The sequence below is a fragment of the Mastomys coucha genome, unplaced genomic scaffold, assembly GCF_008632895.1.
Source record: "Mastomys coucha isolate ucsf_1 unplaced genomic scaffold, UCSF_Mcou_1 pScaffold20, whole genome shotgun sequence".
NCBI lineage: Eukaryota > Metazoa > Chordata > Mammalia > Rodentia > Muridae > Mastomys > Mastomys coucha.
In genome coordinates, this window is record NW_022196903.1 from 117,485,542 (window position 1) to 117,500,325 (window position 14,784).

At 47.7% G+C, this 14,784-nt stretch overlaps 1 protein-coding gene across 1 annotated transcript; it reads left to right on the top strand.

Moving 5' to 3' along the window:
- Positions 1-1,293: 1,293 nt before the first annotated feature.
- On the top strand, positions 1,294-12,293 carry C1rl (complement C1r subcomponent like). Its single transcript, XM_031380975.1, has 6 exons — positions 1,294-1,378; positions 1,979-2,207; positions 7,459-7,648; positions 9,293-9,400; positions 9,494-9,565; positions 10,907-12,293. Exons 1-6 carry the CDS (start codon positions 1,299-1,301, stop codon positions 11,677-11,679), a joined length of 1,452 nt encoding a protein of 483 aa, XP_031236835.1. The 5' UTR covers positions 1,294-1,298; the 3' UTR covers positions 11,680-12,293.
- Positions 12,294-14,784: the final 2,491 nt, after the last annotated feature.

The window sequence follows — 14,784 nt, forward strand, 5'->3', positions numbered from 1 at the left end:
ACACTCACCTCAGCACGTGCTCCCTAAAGCTCCCACTCACCTCTGCACGTGCTCCCTAACACTCCCACACTCACCTCAGCACGTGCTCCCTAACCCTCCCACACTCACCTCTGCACGTTCTCCCTAACCCTCTCACACTCACCTTGGCACGTGCTCCCTAACCCCCCGACTCACCTCAGCACGTGCTCCCTAACCCCTCCACACACTCACCAAGCCATGGGTGTGTGTGTCTTCCCTTGGTGGGCGCGGGGAGAAATCCTCTCACTCACGCTGTGGGTCCTGATATTAGCCTTACCGCTTGGTTTGACAGCTGAGGCGAGTCCCGAGGGATTGAGAGACTCCTGGGATGGACCGCCGCCATTCCTGCTGTGAGGAGCCTGCAGATGTTGTGGCAGGGACTCGGATGGCTAAGTGCATGAACGCACCCATTCTTGACCAAGAAGGGGAGGAAAGGAAGACTGGGGTTCTCGGGTCCCAAGAGGCAGACTGCTGGGGTAAATGAGGAAGAAGGAGAGATTAGGCCATCAGAGGCAGCAGCTCAGCCGTAAGAAGCATCGCACAAGTCGCGATACAAGTATATAGTAAATAATATTCCAGAAGAGCCGGGTAGGGACATCCTTGTAAGGCCAGCCCTCTGGAGGCCAAGGTGGCAGGATTGTCATGATTGGAGGCCCAGTCTGGACTGTAGAGTGAGTTCCAGGACAGCCTGGACTACGAAATGAGACCCTGTTTCAAAAACACAACCAAGGTCTAGGTGTGGTGGCACACACCTGTAATCCTAATGCTAGGGAGGAGGCAGAACCTCCACTAATAGCAAGCTGGAGGCCAGTCCAGGTTTTGTAAGACTGTATCTAAAAACAATAAAAGCGCCGGGCAGTGGTGGTGCACGTCTTTAATCCCAGCACTTGGGAGGCAGAGGCAGGCAGATTTCTAGGTTCAAGGCCAGCCTGGTCTATAGAGTGAGTTCCAGGACAGCCAAGGCTACACAGAGAAAACCTGTCTCGAAAAACCAAAGAAAAACAACAACAACAAAAAACAATAAAAGCACAAGAGTCAAAGGTCGTGTGTACATATGAGTGTATGTGCACATTCTCTCTGGCTCTCAAACCCCCAGCGTGTTCTAAAGGTCTTTCTTTTCAATTATGGTGAGAGCTACTCCTGGGCCTGCCAGCAGGTGGCAGACCTAAACCCAGAGTCTCTTAGCTCATTTCCAGTAACTTCTGCCTTCTCCCCAGAGGGCCTCCTTTAGCCCCACCTCCTTCTCCCTGACCTAGGTCAGACACTCTAGCCAGTTCCAGATGTCAGGGTCCAGAGGCCTGGTCCCAGAGCTGGAGAACAGCCTGTGGAGTTCTCCCACCACAAGCTTCATGGGCAAGATGTGAGTTTGCATCATAGAGGGCCTTGGAGAAAGAAAGGGTCTGGGAGAGAGGAAGGGAGGAAGGCAGGACACAGGTTACATAAGTACACACACACACACACACATACACACACACACACACACACACACACACACACACACACACACGAGGGGGGTTGGGGGGAGGAGCGGGGAGGAGGGTAGACAGATGACCCAGAGAGAACTAACTGAATTTGCCTGCAGGTGGTCTGTTTAGTGCTGTGAGCCAGAATTTGTATTTAAATGCCCCTAACTTGTACTCCAGGATGGGGTTAGAAGAGGCTGAGGCAGGAAGCCACCTGGGTTAGACTCACAAGGGAAAAGGAGCCATAGCAATGTCTTCATAGGATAGAAATCCAGCAGTCCTGGAGATCAGACTACAGAGGAATCCAGATAGGAACCTCCACAGACTCGGTTGAGGAAAGTGGTATGCAGAAGTGCCCAACCCTCTGGGACCGCGGACACAACTGCCAGCCTCTAAGTCTCCGGAGCCTTTACAGTCATCATTGGCCACAGCAGAGCATGCGCACAGCCTCTGGTAGCGCTGTATGACCTCACCATGTCTCCCCTGCTCACTCACAGGTGCTGGTTGCTCCTTTGGGGGGTCCTCCATACTTGCCCCACACAGGCCTCTGTGCTTTGGGCCCAGCAGTTACCACAGCAACTGACATCCCCTGGATACCCAGAGCCATATCTCAAAGGCCAGGAGAGCCTCACTGACATCGTGGCTCCGGAGGGGTTCGCGGTGAGGCTGATCTTCCAGGACTTTGATCTGGAGCCATCCCCAGGCTGTGAAGGCGACTCTGTCACAGTGAGCTGGGCAAGCGGGTGGAGAACTGAAGGGGCTCTGGGGAGGGAGCCTCCCGTGGGCACTGGGCGAATCACCCATCTAGAGAAGAGATAAAGTGTCCAAGTCAGAGGTCCAGGGGCCTAGCTATAGCCTGTTCACTCAGTACATAGCCCCCTACCCATCCCTGGCAACCCACCCGGACCCACCAAGCTCTGAGAGAAGGCTACCGGGCAGAGCCTGAGTTTTAAGAGCTTACAAAGAGACACATAAAGATTGTTGCTCGCTGGGCGGTGGTGGCGCACGCCTTTAATCCCAGCACTTGGGAGGCAGGGAGGCAGAGGCAGGCGGATTTCTGAGTTCGAGGCCAGCCTGGTCTACAGAGTGAGTTCCAGGACAGCCAAGGCTACACAGAGAAACCCTGTCTCGAAAACAAACAAACAAACAAACAAAGATTGCTGCTCTACAATCTTGTCAAAGGCCCAGGATCTCACCCTCTCTAGATCTTGTTGAGTGCCTGCCCTATCTCCTGAATTAGGAAACTGGATGTAATTAATGACAAATGATCACCCTCAGAAGTATCAAGTGAAGACTGAGTTCACCTGGGATGAGAGGCCACAAAATCACAGCAAGGGCATTATTCAAAATAAGAGTACTGTTAAATCATAGTTTATGTTATCTTTTGAGTTAAATTTTATTTATATCAAAGTAAGATGTGCAGATAATTTTTTTTTAAAATCGGAATCTTAGGCAGATGTGGTCATTGAAACATGTTATCCCAAAACTTAAAAGGCTAGGTCAGGAAGATCTAGGTCAGGCTAGGTTCAAGGCCAGCCTGAGCTATATAGAACAAGTTCACAGCTAGCTTGGGCTATATTGTCTCAAAAACAAAAAGTAAGTTACCCAGGCTACCTTTGAACTCACAGTCCTCCTGCTTCAACCATCTGAGTGCTTAGGTTAGAAGTCTTATTTAAAGACTTTAAAAAATATATTTCTAAAGGGCTAGGGATACGGTTTATTAGTAAAGTATGTGCCAAGACCCTAGATCCAATTCCTTTATTGATGGAGGTAGGGAAGGAAGGGGAATTAAAAAACAACAACAACAGAGTCCTCCAAAGATTGTAATGAAAAACAGCAGCTCAGCCTACTCCGAGGGCAATCATCTGCAGCTTGGCTATCCCCACTGGTATTTACCATCGTGTGTACAAATGATATGCTTATTCTACTATGCAGTTTTGAATATTTGTCTCATTTTCCTCTAAACTTCCAGCTATAGAGGGTAGTGCTGGCTCCAGCTGTCAGACGTTCACTACCCACAATTCCCTTCACTAATTCTCCCATTATCAATTTTTTTTTGCAAACCAATATTTATTATTGACAGTTAGGACTTGAAACATTCATGTCTGAGCACATGACATATGTTAATTACATTTCTTCAGCTTGTTGGATTGCAAAGAGTCATTCTCCAATAATGACTTAGAAAGGATATGTTAAATTCTAGACAGCCTAGGCAGCTAAGTTCAACCCTCATTGCCAGCGGACAGTTTATCTGGGTATAATAATCCAGCTTTGAAGTCATTTTCTTCCAGCATGTTGATGACATTGTCTTCTATCTCTAGTGTTGTTTAAAAGTCTGATGCTACTAACATTCTCATTCTTCTGTTTTCCTATCTAGGATTTTGTAAGTATTTTCCTTATTCCAGTGTTCTGAACTTTCATCTGATGTGCCATGATACAGATGGCTCTTTACTCATTATGTGTGTGTGTGGTTTTTTTTTTTTTTGGGGGGGGGTCTTTAAATCAAGATACTTTTAACCTAGTCCTTTAGTTCTGGGAACGTTCTTGCATGTGTGTGGGGGGTGCAGGGGTGGGGTGGGTGGGTGTGGGGGAGTGCATGTGCTGGCAAGTGCCAGTGGAAGCCAGAAGAGGACATTGGATCCCCTGGAGCTGTAGTTACAGGTGGTTGTGAGCCACCAATCTCTCCTGTGCTTTGGCAATCGTATGTAGTGGACTGGTTCTCTATCTCTCTGTTCTTTTCTGTTTTCAACTCCTTGTCCCTTTGCTCCATTTTCTAGACTATTTCTTTGCCTTTCTTTTTTGTGATGCCAGGAGCTGACCCAGAGCCTCACACATGCTGACACACATTCTACACTGAACTACATACACTTCTAGCCCCAATTTCTTCATATTTATATTCAAACGTTTTGTATGATGATTCCTTCATAAGGACTCACTCTTTCTAAATTTGTGGTTCTTACCGCACATGTGCAATGTCGACTTGTTCCCCTCTCCTGGGGATTAGTCTTGAATGTTTCTTCTGCTTTCTATGCTATCGCTGTTTTATCCAAGTCTCTTTCATGTTAGCCTGTCTCCACCTCTGATTTTTATCTGAGACACTTCTTGCAATGTCTCATAATACTGCCCTGAACGTTTGTATCTAAGATTAAAACACAAAGCTGCTGACTTAAAGTTCTACATGAATAGCTAAAATCTGTCAAGTAATGAGTTTGACAACGGCATCTCAGTTCCTTCTCTACTGCTGTAACAGAATGCCACAGGTTGGGTAATTTACAAACTGCGGGGCTTTATTTTGCTCACAGTCTGGAGACTGGGACATCCCAGAGGAGAGTGCTGGTGAGGAGAGAGAGCAATATATCTTAGCTTGACATATTTCCATTAACAAGAGCAGTTACCAGAAGCAGAACTACAGAAGCCAAAAAGTGAAACTTGAGAGACTTCTCCAAAGCTACGGACTTTGATGGACTGGGCCTTTGCTTTTGTTGGGGGGGGGTGGTGCTCTCTACATACTGAGTTTTACGGCCTGAGTGGTACCTTGATCATGAGTCAGCTAAGGTCTGGGGACCTGGTTTTTTGTGAATGAGTCAAATCATGTCTCACCCTGCTTACAGAAGTATAGTTGCTCCTAAGGACCACCACACTAATTTTACCAAATTGAAACAGCTTAAGATGCGGTGGCCCTCCTGTAAATCCAATCAGAATAAGAATTAAAGGCCCAGCCAGTGCTGGTAGCAATGTAGCTAGCCAAGAGGACCAAGAGAACAAAGACTGGTACCAATCATTTTATTTTATCTTCATCTCTTTTTTTTTTCAAAGTTTTCCCCTTCAAAATGTGCAATGTTGTGTTTAGTTTATCTTCCATGATAAAGGCTGCTGTGTGGATACCAACTCTAACCAGGAGTGCAATGAAGATAGACACTGCACCTCTTGCTCTCCTTCCTTCCCTCCCTCCCATCCCCCTCCCTCCATCTCTCTCTCTCTCCCTTTTTCTCTCTCTCCCTCTCTCTCTAATAGTACAGGGTCCATATCAAAATGTCCTTTTTTTCCCTTTCCCATTATATGGACAGAGTGTGCACTAGAATGCATAAAGGGTCTTTTCAGTTTGGAAAGCATTAGAAGTGGCACATTTAGTCAAACCTTTAGTACATGCCAACAAAGTAGTCTCAGGGGCATAGTTAAATTGCTGTTGTCAAAAACAAAAACAACAACAACAACAAAATACTGAGACCAGCCTTGGCTACAGAGTGAGTTCCAGACAGCCAGGGCTACACAGAGAAACCCTGTCAGGATGAATTAACTCACAAAGCAGAGTTAACAGCAGGCCTCAGAATGAGGGCAAAGTACCTAGGTAAAAGGTTTTGGACATTAGACAAGTTCCAGAACCTGGTAGGTGCTCTGACATCAATTTGGGCTGCCTTCGGTCAGAGCAAGCCTTGTTAGTCAGTGGGCAGACGACAGTCTGCTTTGTTCCCATCCTTGTCTGTATGCAGGGGCTGGGGGCCTAAGCATAACTAGCAATCCTGGCTGATTTCTGTCTGGGAATGATTAAGTGGTGGACTTTATCAAGAGTGGCAAACAGAGATGGAGATTCCTCGGCTTCCAGGATGGGGGACTGGGAGCGGGAGTGAGGCACCTCTGGCCCTGAGTGTCTTCCCCCCACCCCCCACCCCCGTGACAGGGTTTCTCTGTATAGCCCTGGCTGTCCTGGAACTCACTCTGTAGACCAGGTTGGCCTCAAACTCAGAAATCTGCCTGCCTCTGCCTCCCAAGTGCTGGGATTAAAGGCGTGCACCACCACCGCCCGGCTGGCCCTGGGTGTCTGAAATGCTTTGGAGAGGAAAGTTGGTTGGGACCTTGGCATGTGTAGGACCCAAAGGCCTGGTAACCATGAGGGGAAGTTTAAATTGTTGCCTAGCATCTGTTCCTGTGACTTTAAAGTCTGATTCCCCAGGTTTTCCCTGTTTCCCAAAGAACCAGAATCTTAAGGAATGTTCCAGGAAGCCTCAGTTTCACAACCCCAATTTTTACAGTGGAAACTCCCTTGCTCTTGGCAATGCAGGGGGCCCACCCACAGGACAGGCATAAAACCGTAAACTCTGTATTCCTATCTCAGAAGGTAAACCTGTAAACCCCCCAATGTATCCCCAAGCCTTTCTTGGGGTGAGCTTTTTTTGTTTGTTAGTTTTGGCTTTTGTTTTTGTTTTTGTTTTTTGAGACAGGGTTTCTCTCTGTAGCCCTGGCTGTCCTAGAACTCACTCTGTAGACCAGGCTGGCCTTGAACTCAGAAATCTGCCTGCCTCTGCCTTGCAAGTACTGGCACACATACAACACACACACACACACACACACACACACATACACACACACATCATATCCTGAGTTGGCATACTTCAGTTAACAAGAACAGTTAGCCAGAAGCAAAACTATAGAAGCCAAAAAGCAAGATTAGTACATTTAGAGACTTTGCCAGAACTATGGAATTTGATGGACTAGGCCTTTGTTTTTATTTGGCAGGTGGTGCTGACTACATTCTGAACTTTATGGCTTGAATATTACTTCCATCATGGCTTCAGTTCTGCTAAGGTCTGAGGCCTACTAAGGTCTAGGAGTTGATCACACGCAGCAGGGACTCAGTTTATATAGTCTTTTCTTAGAATTTGCAATCCAGTAGAAAGTACAGAGAGCCTGTGCTTCCCAAGGAATCCGCTGGAAGAAGGAAGCAGAGTAAGGTTTACAAGGTAATTATAGCCGGCGTAAGAGAAAGTCAAAGGCATGGTCACTCTGGAAGAAACTCGGGGGCCAACAATGAGACAAAAACTAATTCAGAGGACCCCAACATGAACAACTTGTGAGCCCCCCACAGAGGTGCATGACTTCCCCACAGAGCAGGAGCTAGGGCAGACGTGGCCTCACTCGCACCCTGTGGCCAGTGGGACAGACTTGCCCCACACTTCCTGTCCTCTCTTCCCTCTTTCAGATTTCAAATGGAGGAACAGATGCAACCCGGCTGTGTGGGCAGCAAGGTTCCCCTCTGGGGAGCCCTCCTGGTCACAGGGAGTTTGTATCCTCCGGGAGGAGCCTGCGGCTGACCTTCCAGGCGCATTCCTCCTCCAAGAACAAACTCACACACCTCCACAAAGGCTTCCTGGCTCTCTACCAAGCCATAGGTGAGGGTCCCTCCTGAAGTGGGGAGCCTTTGACTCTGACCCCTTGAAGGGCCAAGTGGAATCATGAGTGGCGGGTGGGGATTGGGGATACCCCAACGGACTCTATCCTTGTCCCAGTAGTGACCTTGATAGTGAGCAGCCCAGTTAGGAGACAGTCATTGCTTGGCCCCAGCCATTAATTCCAGGTAAGGTTACAGGCCCTGTAAAGCTTACAGGCAGATGAGGAGAAATCAGAAAGTCAGGTTAGTAAGTAGAATTCTAGATTTTCAAACAACGACTCACTGTTTGAGAAAATAGTATTTGCCCATAATAAATATCTTTTAAATTAAGGTGTGGGAAGTAAGACTTCCTCTGATGTCCAGCCTTCATCGATGAGCACCCTTCCCAGAAACAGCCCTGCTTTCCGTCTACCAGACAGTTTTCCAAAGACACTCCACACGCTTGAAGCCCACAGCATCTGCGTGTTGCACCGTGTACAGAATGTTCTGACATTGCCAGTTTTTAAGTTCAAGATGTCTTTTTTTTAATTACTTATTTTATGTATATGAGTACACAGTTGCTGTCTTCAGACACCCCTGAAGAGGGCATCAGACCCATTACAGATGGTTGTGAGCCACCATGTAGTTGCTGGGAATTGAACTCAGAACCTCTGGAAGAGCAGTCAGAGCTCCTAACCACATTGCTCCAGCCCAAGATGTCTTTTTTTAGACTTATTTATTTTTTAGATTTTTTTTTATTATGTGAATATGAATGTTGCTTGTATGTATGTCTGTGCACTGTGTGTATGGTGTGTGTGTACTTTGTACCTACAGAGGCCAGAAGAGGGCATCAGATCACCTAGGCTAGAGTGCTAAACTGCCATGTGGGTGAAGGGAACTGAACCTAGATCCTCTGGAAGAGTAGCAAGTGGCCTTCACTGCTGAGCCATCTCTCCAGCCCCCAATTCAGTATGTTGTAAAGGCTATCTCTCATACATATGGTGAGCATTGGCTCGTTATGTCTAATAACACGCAATATTCTCTTGATGTCTGTGATGTACATTTAGTGAGTTGGCCAGGGACCCTTTCTAGCCACTCACAGTGTGGCTGTGTATCTCCTTACATGCACATCTCTGAGCACGGGTGTGAGAATTTCTTTAGGGAAGATACTTAGGAATTTAAATGCTAGGCTATAACACACTTGCATTTTTAAATTCTGAAGTTGTTTAACTTCTCTCCAAAGAAGCTCTGCTAGTTAATACTCCCAGCTATGCCTGGAAGGGCCAGGCTTCTCCACAGCTCCCTTCTCACAGTCGCTCTCAAGCTCCTGGAGTCTTAAAAGACACAATCAGTGCCGGGAAGTGATGGCGCACACCTTTGATCCCAGCGCTTGGGAGGCAGAGACAGGCGGATTTCTGAGTTCGAGGCCAGCCTGGTCTACAGAGTGAGTTCCAGGACAGCCAGGGCTATACAGGGAAACCCTGTCTCCAAAACAAAAACAAAAACAAAAAAGCAAAAAAAACAAAAACCATAATCAGTAAAAAACAGTTTGGATTTTGCTAAGTCTTGTGCATTGGCCATATAGACACGGCCAGAGTCATTCCTCCGAGTTACCACCAGTTTGCAAGCCTCTGTGAGGCTCTAAGAGCTGCCCCTTTCCCTACAGCTGTGAACCAACCTGATGAGGATGCTGAGGCCATCACCACACCTGGAGCTGACCCTCCCAAGATTCAGAACCACTGCCAAGATCCCTATTATAAGGCAGAAGAGACAGGTGAGCCCCCACCTGCTGAGTCCTTCTGAGCACGCATCCTATTGGGGGTCTGGACACCCCCAATGCTTTGCTGCCCCTCATTCTGCTCTGCAGGAACACTTTGCTCATCCCTGGGGACATGGAAGGACAGACAGGATGGGGAAGAGGTTCCTGGATGCGCACCAGGTGAGTAGCCACCTGCCTGGTGCTGTTGCAGTGGCCAGATGCCAGCAGGCCTCTGCTGTCACTGGGAGGGCCGGGACACAGGGTGAAAGGAAAACAGTGGAACAGGAAAAGGGGGGGTTGAAGGCAGAAGGCTTGCGAGAATTCAGTGTCAGAGGGCCCAGGAAATAAGAGGCAAGGAGCTCACCCCTCATTCTCCAAAAGTCGCAGAGAAACGGCTGGGGGCAGCTCTGTGGTAGACCACCTGCCTAAGATACATAAAGTCTTGAGTTCAATCCCCAGCAAAACACACACCCCACCACCACCACCACTACCACCACCACCACCACTCTCTCCCCACTCCTCCATGACATTTCCACCACTAACCTACTTTCTACCTCTATGGATTTGTCCATTTGACACTTCATTCAAATGGAATCATACACCCTAGGACTTCTTATGCCTGACTCCTCCCCTTAGCATAATGCTTTCGGAGTTATCCATGATATAACAGCGCCTCCTTCCCTTTGTGTGTTTTGTTTCGTTTAAGACACTCTCATATGCCCCAGGATGGCCTCAAGCTCCCTATGTATCCAAAGATGATCTTGAACTGATTTTTCAGCCTGTTTCCCAAATTCTGGGATTACATCCATACACCAGCATGCCTGTCAAAAATCCATATTTTCAAATGAAAGCACGCTCCTCCCCAACAAAATCTGATCCATGGAACACTGAAAGGTTGCCTGGGATTGGGGAAGGGGGTAGGTGGCATGGGAGATGTTACAAAGGAGGGAGTGACATAGAAAACAGAGACAAAAGGCACTCAAGACATACCGAGGACCGAGGACCAGAGATCCACCCATCAGCATTAAGAAATGGCTCAAGCCAAGCGGTGGTGGCACACGCCTTTAATCCCAGCACTTGGGAGGCAGAGGCAGGCAGATTTCTGAGTTCGAGGCCAGCCTGGTCTACAGAGTGAGCTCCAGGATAGCCAGGGCTACACAGAGAAACCCTGTCAAAAAAAAAAAAAAAAAAAAAAAAAAAAAAAAAAAAAAGAAAGAAAGAAAGAAAGAAAAAAGAAAAAGAAAAAAGAAAAGAAAAGAAAAGAAATGGCTCAAAACTGTCTGAAGCAGCAGGGGGGAGCCCGGAGCCCCAGTGTCCTGTCCCTTGTGGGATTTATGTTCCCACAGTATCAGGATTGACCCTCTGCTCACATCAGTACTTGTGATGTACAGGCTTGGAAGGTCCTGGCCCTCAGTAGAGTCATGCCTGGGAGCCTCCTCACGTGGACCACAGCACCTCACGGGTCTCTAATCTAATCTCCCACAGTTGCTGATCGCTTTTCTCACCCCTCCTCTCTTGCAGTCTGCGGAAGACCAGTCGTCCCCATTGCTGAGAACCCAAACATTTTTGGTTCTTCCAGAGCTAAGCTGGGCAACTTCCCCTGGCAAGCCTTCACCAGTATCTATGGTCGTGGGGGTGGAGCCCTGCTGGGTGACAGATGGATCCTGACGGCTGCCCATACCATCTACCCCAAGGATAGCATCTATCTCAGAAAGAACCAGAGTGTGGAAGTGTTTCTGGGTCACACAGACATAGACGAGCTGCTGAAACTGGGGAACCATCCTGTCCGTCGGGTTGTGGTTCACCCAGACTACCGCCAGCAGGAGTCCCACAACTTCAGTGGGGATATCGCCCTCCTAGAGCTTGAACACAGAGTCCCTCTGGGGCCCAATCTCCTCCCAGTCTGTCTGCCAGACAACGAGACCCTCTACCACAGCGGCCTCTGGGGTTACGTCAGTGGGTTTGGTGTAGAGAGGGGCTGGTTAACAACAAAGTTGAAATACTCAAAGCTGCCTGTAGCCCCCCGGGAGGCCTGTGAAACATGGCTCCGCCAGAGGCAGCGAACTGAGGTGTTTTCTGACAATATGTTCTGTGTCGGGGAAGAGATGCAGATGAACAGTGTCTGCCAGGGAGACAGTGGCAGCGTCTATGTGGTGTGGGACGATCGCGCTCTTCACTGGGTGGCCACGGGCATTGTATCCTGGGGCATCGGGTGTGGCAAGGGGTACGGCTTCTACACCAATGTACTCAGCTACATGGATTGGATTAAGAAGGTGATTGAAGGTAAAGACTGACGCCAGCGGCCTGAGCAGTGGTCAGCCAGCACCGTGGAGGTCCCAGCTAAGGACAGGCAGGAATGAGGATCCACTCGGAGGTGGGAGACCCTATTTAAATCATTGGTTCAGCAGCCCATTGCCAAGAGAAAGCCCCGCCTCTCTGAACCTACAACCTTCTCAAATCAGAAGCAGAAACCTCTCACCTGCTCTCCTGGATCTTACACCAGGGGAACCCTGTAAATCCGAGCAACCTTTGCTCAGAACGCCTTCTTGCTTGCTCAAGGCAGGATTTCACTCTGTAGCCAGGCTGGCCTCAAACTCATGGCAATGCTCCTGCTTCAGCCTCCCAAACATTGGGATTACAAGCATGTACACCTGGCATCGTTGCCTTGCATGATTTTTTTTTTTTAATTCCCCAACCTCAACTATGGACAGTGTCTTCTGTATTTACTCTTGGACTTGTGTTTCTCAAATATTCCGGAAACCCTTACAATGAGCTTCAAATATGCAACACAACCGGCTTCACCCCCTACCCCAGCTTCTACAGGCAATCATGACAATACTCCATTTTTTTTTAAAGATTTATTTTACTTATTTTATGTGTATGAGTACACTGTAGCTGTACAGATAGATAACTGTGAGCTATCATGTGTGTTGCTGCTGGGAATTGAACCCAGGACCTCTGCGGACCCTGCTCCCTCCAGGCTGTCAGATCTCATTACGGGTAGTTGTGAGCCACCATGTGGTTGCTGGGATCTGAACTCAGGACCTTTGGAAGAGCAGTCAGTGCTCTTACCCGCTGAGCCCTCGCCAGCCCCTCCATTTTCATTTTACATCTACCATAAAAGCCAGGAGCATCGCCTGTTGTCTCACCCAGTCTCCCCTCCGTGCTGGCAGAGGGTGTGTTATCCTGTCATGTCTCACAAAGTGCAAACAGTAACTTCCAAAGATCTGGTGGCTTGGGGAAGCCCCACAGCTGGTTCTTGATTGTGGCTCCGTTCTGCCCAGCAGGCTCTCAGGGATTCCTCTCAGTTGCCCGGCAGACCTACCTTAGCATCCACTTCCCCTTCTGGGCTCCACGGCTTTACAGACTCCATCCCTGGGAAGGACTGTCTCAGTGGAAATTGTACCATCAGCTCACACTTCCCTTCTAGCCCTCATTACCCAGGGCATTGCAAGCCTGAGAAGATGAACTCTTTAATTTGTAGGAAAGATTTGGAGTGATTAACACTAGAGACAAAAATAAAACACAAGAGTTCAGTGACAATAGAGAGAATATCATAAAGAAGAAGAAAAAGGAAGAACATTAGTGTTGAGATGAAGGTATTCTATTGTCAAAGGTTAAATTTATCTTTGGAAAGACAGCAGCATCCAAGCTAAGCACGTAATACACACTAAAATCCCAGCCATGTGGGAGGCCAAGGCAGAAGAACATAAGTTCAAAGCCAGCTTTGATCTCATCTCAAAGTTAACAAAAAAAATAAAAAATAGGCAGGGCAGTGGTGGCACACACCTTTAATCCTAGCACTGGGGAAGGTTCAAGGCCAGCCTAGTCTACAGAGTGAGTTCCAGGACAGCCAGGGCTACACAGAGAAACCCTATCTCAGAAAAAAAAACAAAAAAATAAAAAATAAAAAAAATTGAAAAATTGAAAAAACAGGTTTAAAGTAAAAGTATTCAAAAAATACTAAGCAGAAGTTATTTTAGGTGGAATTATTTTGGCTGATTTTTCTCTTATTTTCTACTGGCTAAATTTTAAATAATAAGCATACATCATTCTTATGATTTAAATTTTTATTTTTACAAAAACTTATGTATTTTCTTATTGACAAGGCAAAATACATATATTTGTCCATACCTCTATAATTATTTTTATCTCTAGATGCAGATTTAAATTTTATTTGGATGTTTGGGGATGGACCTGAGGTGGTAAGGTCCAGGTATGGCATTTTTTTTGGTCAAGTCACATGACATCAGAACATAGCTCAGAATCCCTAGAAGCAATGTAAATGAGACTGCTTCAATTGACTTGCTTTCTTAGATCACCTCCTTTCTCTCTGATCCTTCTGCCACTATTATGAACATGCAACACACACACACACACACACACACACCCCTCTTAGGATACCAACACACAATTCACTAGGCAAGATTTCCTCTTCCTTCTGATGTAGTCCATTTCCTATCCCTCATCGTGTGTCTTTTCCGACCTGTGACAAGGCCATGAATGTTACTGTGATAAAATCTTGGACAACCCCCACCCCGCGTCCCCCCCTGGCCCTGTCCCCCTTCCCCACTACCTTCAGGCTTCTGCTCCAGCGCACAGGTCTGCTGGGAAAACCTTCCAAACCTTGGTGGGGTTTGCATCCTGTGTGTGCCTGTTCTCCAGCCTCATTCCAAGATAACCGGTCACTGTCAAATGAGAGGCCGTCTCCATCTTTGCGGATCCTCAAAGTTCACAGTCTGATCCCTAATACGAACAATCCCGTATGCGGACAAGTCGGGGGAGAGGGGCATGTAGAGGGATGAAGGGTTCCTCTAATAAGGAACACGTTACAGTAACTGGGAGGCCTGCTCCGAAGTCCAAGTCTCCACAGAACAAAGTGCCATACATTTTTTGGTGCTATGGGACGCAGGAGCAAAATTCATAAACAGGACGTTATGTCCTTGGGGGCAGTACAGCTGTCTCCAACCTGGTTTCCCTTCTAAGAAGATCAAGTCACTCTCCCTCGGCGTCCACAGCCTTTGCTTGAAGCGCTAAGTAACTGTATCCCTGAGCTGACCAGATGTGCAGGAAAGACGTTTCTTCCTCTCTGCAGCTGCCCTATCTTCAATAAGATCTAAGTTCACTGGAAAGCGCGAGTTCAGGGATGGAGGCGGAGGCTCAAAGCCTAGCCTGCAACATTGCAACTCCCTCACACCCACACTCGAACACCCCGTCTTCCCACTTCCGTGCCCTCCTCAACCCAATTCTTCCGTCACCTCCTCACCCTGTGCGTTTAAACCCCAGCCATTCACCCCTGCGTCCCGCGACTTCCAGGTGAATAATGATTGCGAGAACCTGGCCCATAGGAAAGCACAGTCTTTGAGGGTCTCCGCAGCCCTCGATGCCTGTAGAGAGGA

Bases quoted from the DNA above. Each gene is read 5' to 3' on its own strand.
- C1rl (XM_031380975.1), top strand. From the start codon at position 1,299: ATGTCAGGGTCCAGAGGCCTGGTCCCAGAGCTGGAGAACAGCCTGTGG. The intron at 1,379-1,978 runs GTGAGTTTGCAT...GCTCACTCACAG, and splicing joins ACAAGCTTCATGGGCAAGAT to GTGCTGGTTGCTCCTTTGGG. The intron at 7,649-9,292 runs GTGAGGGTCCCT...CTTTCCCTACAG, and splicing joins GGCTCTCTACCAAGCCATAG to CTGTGAACCAACCTGATGAG.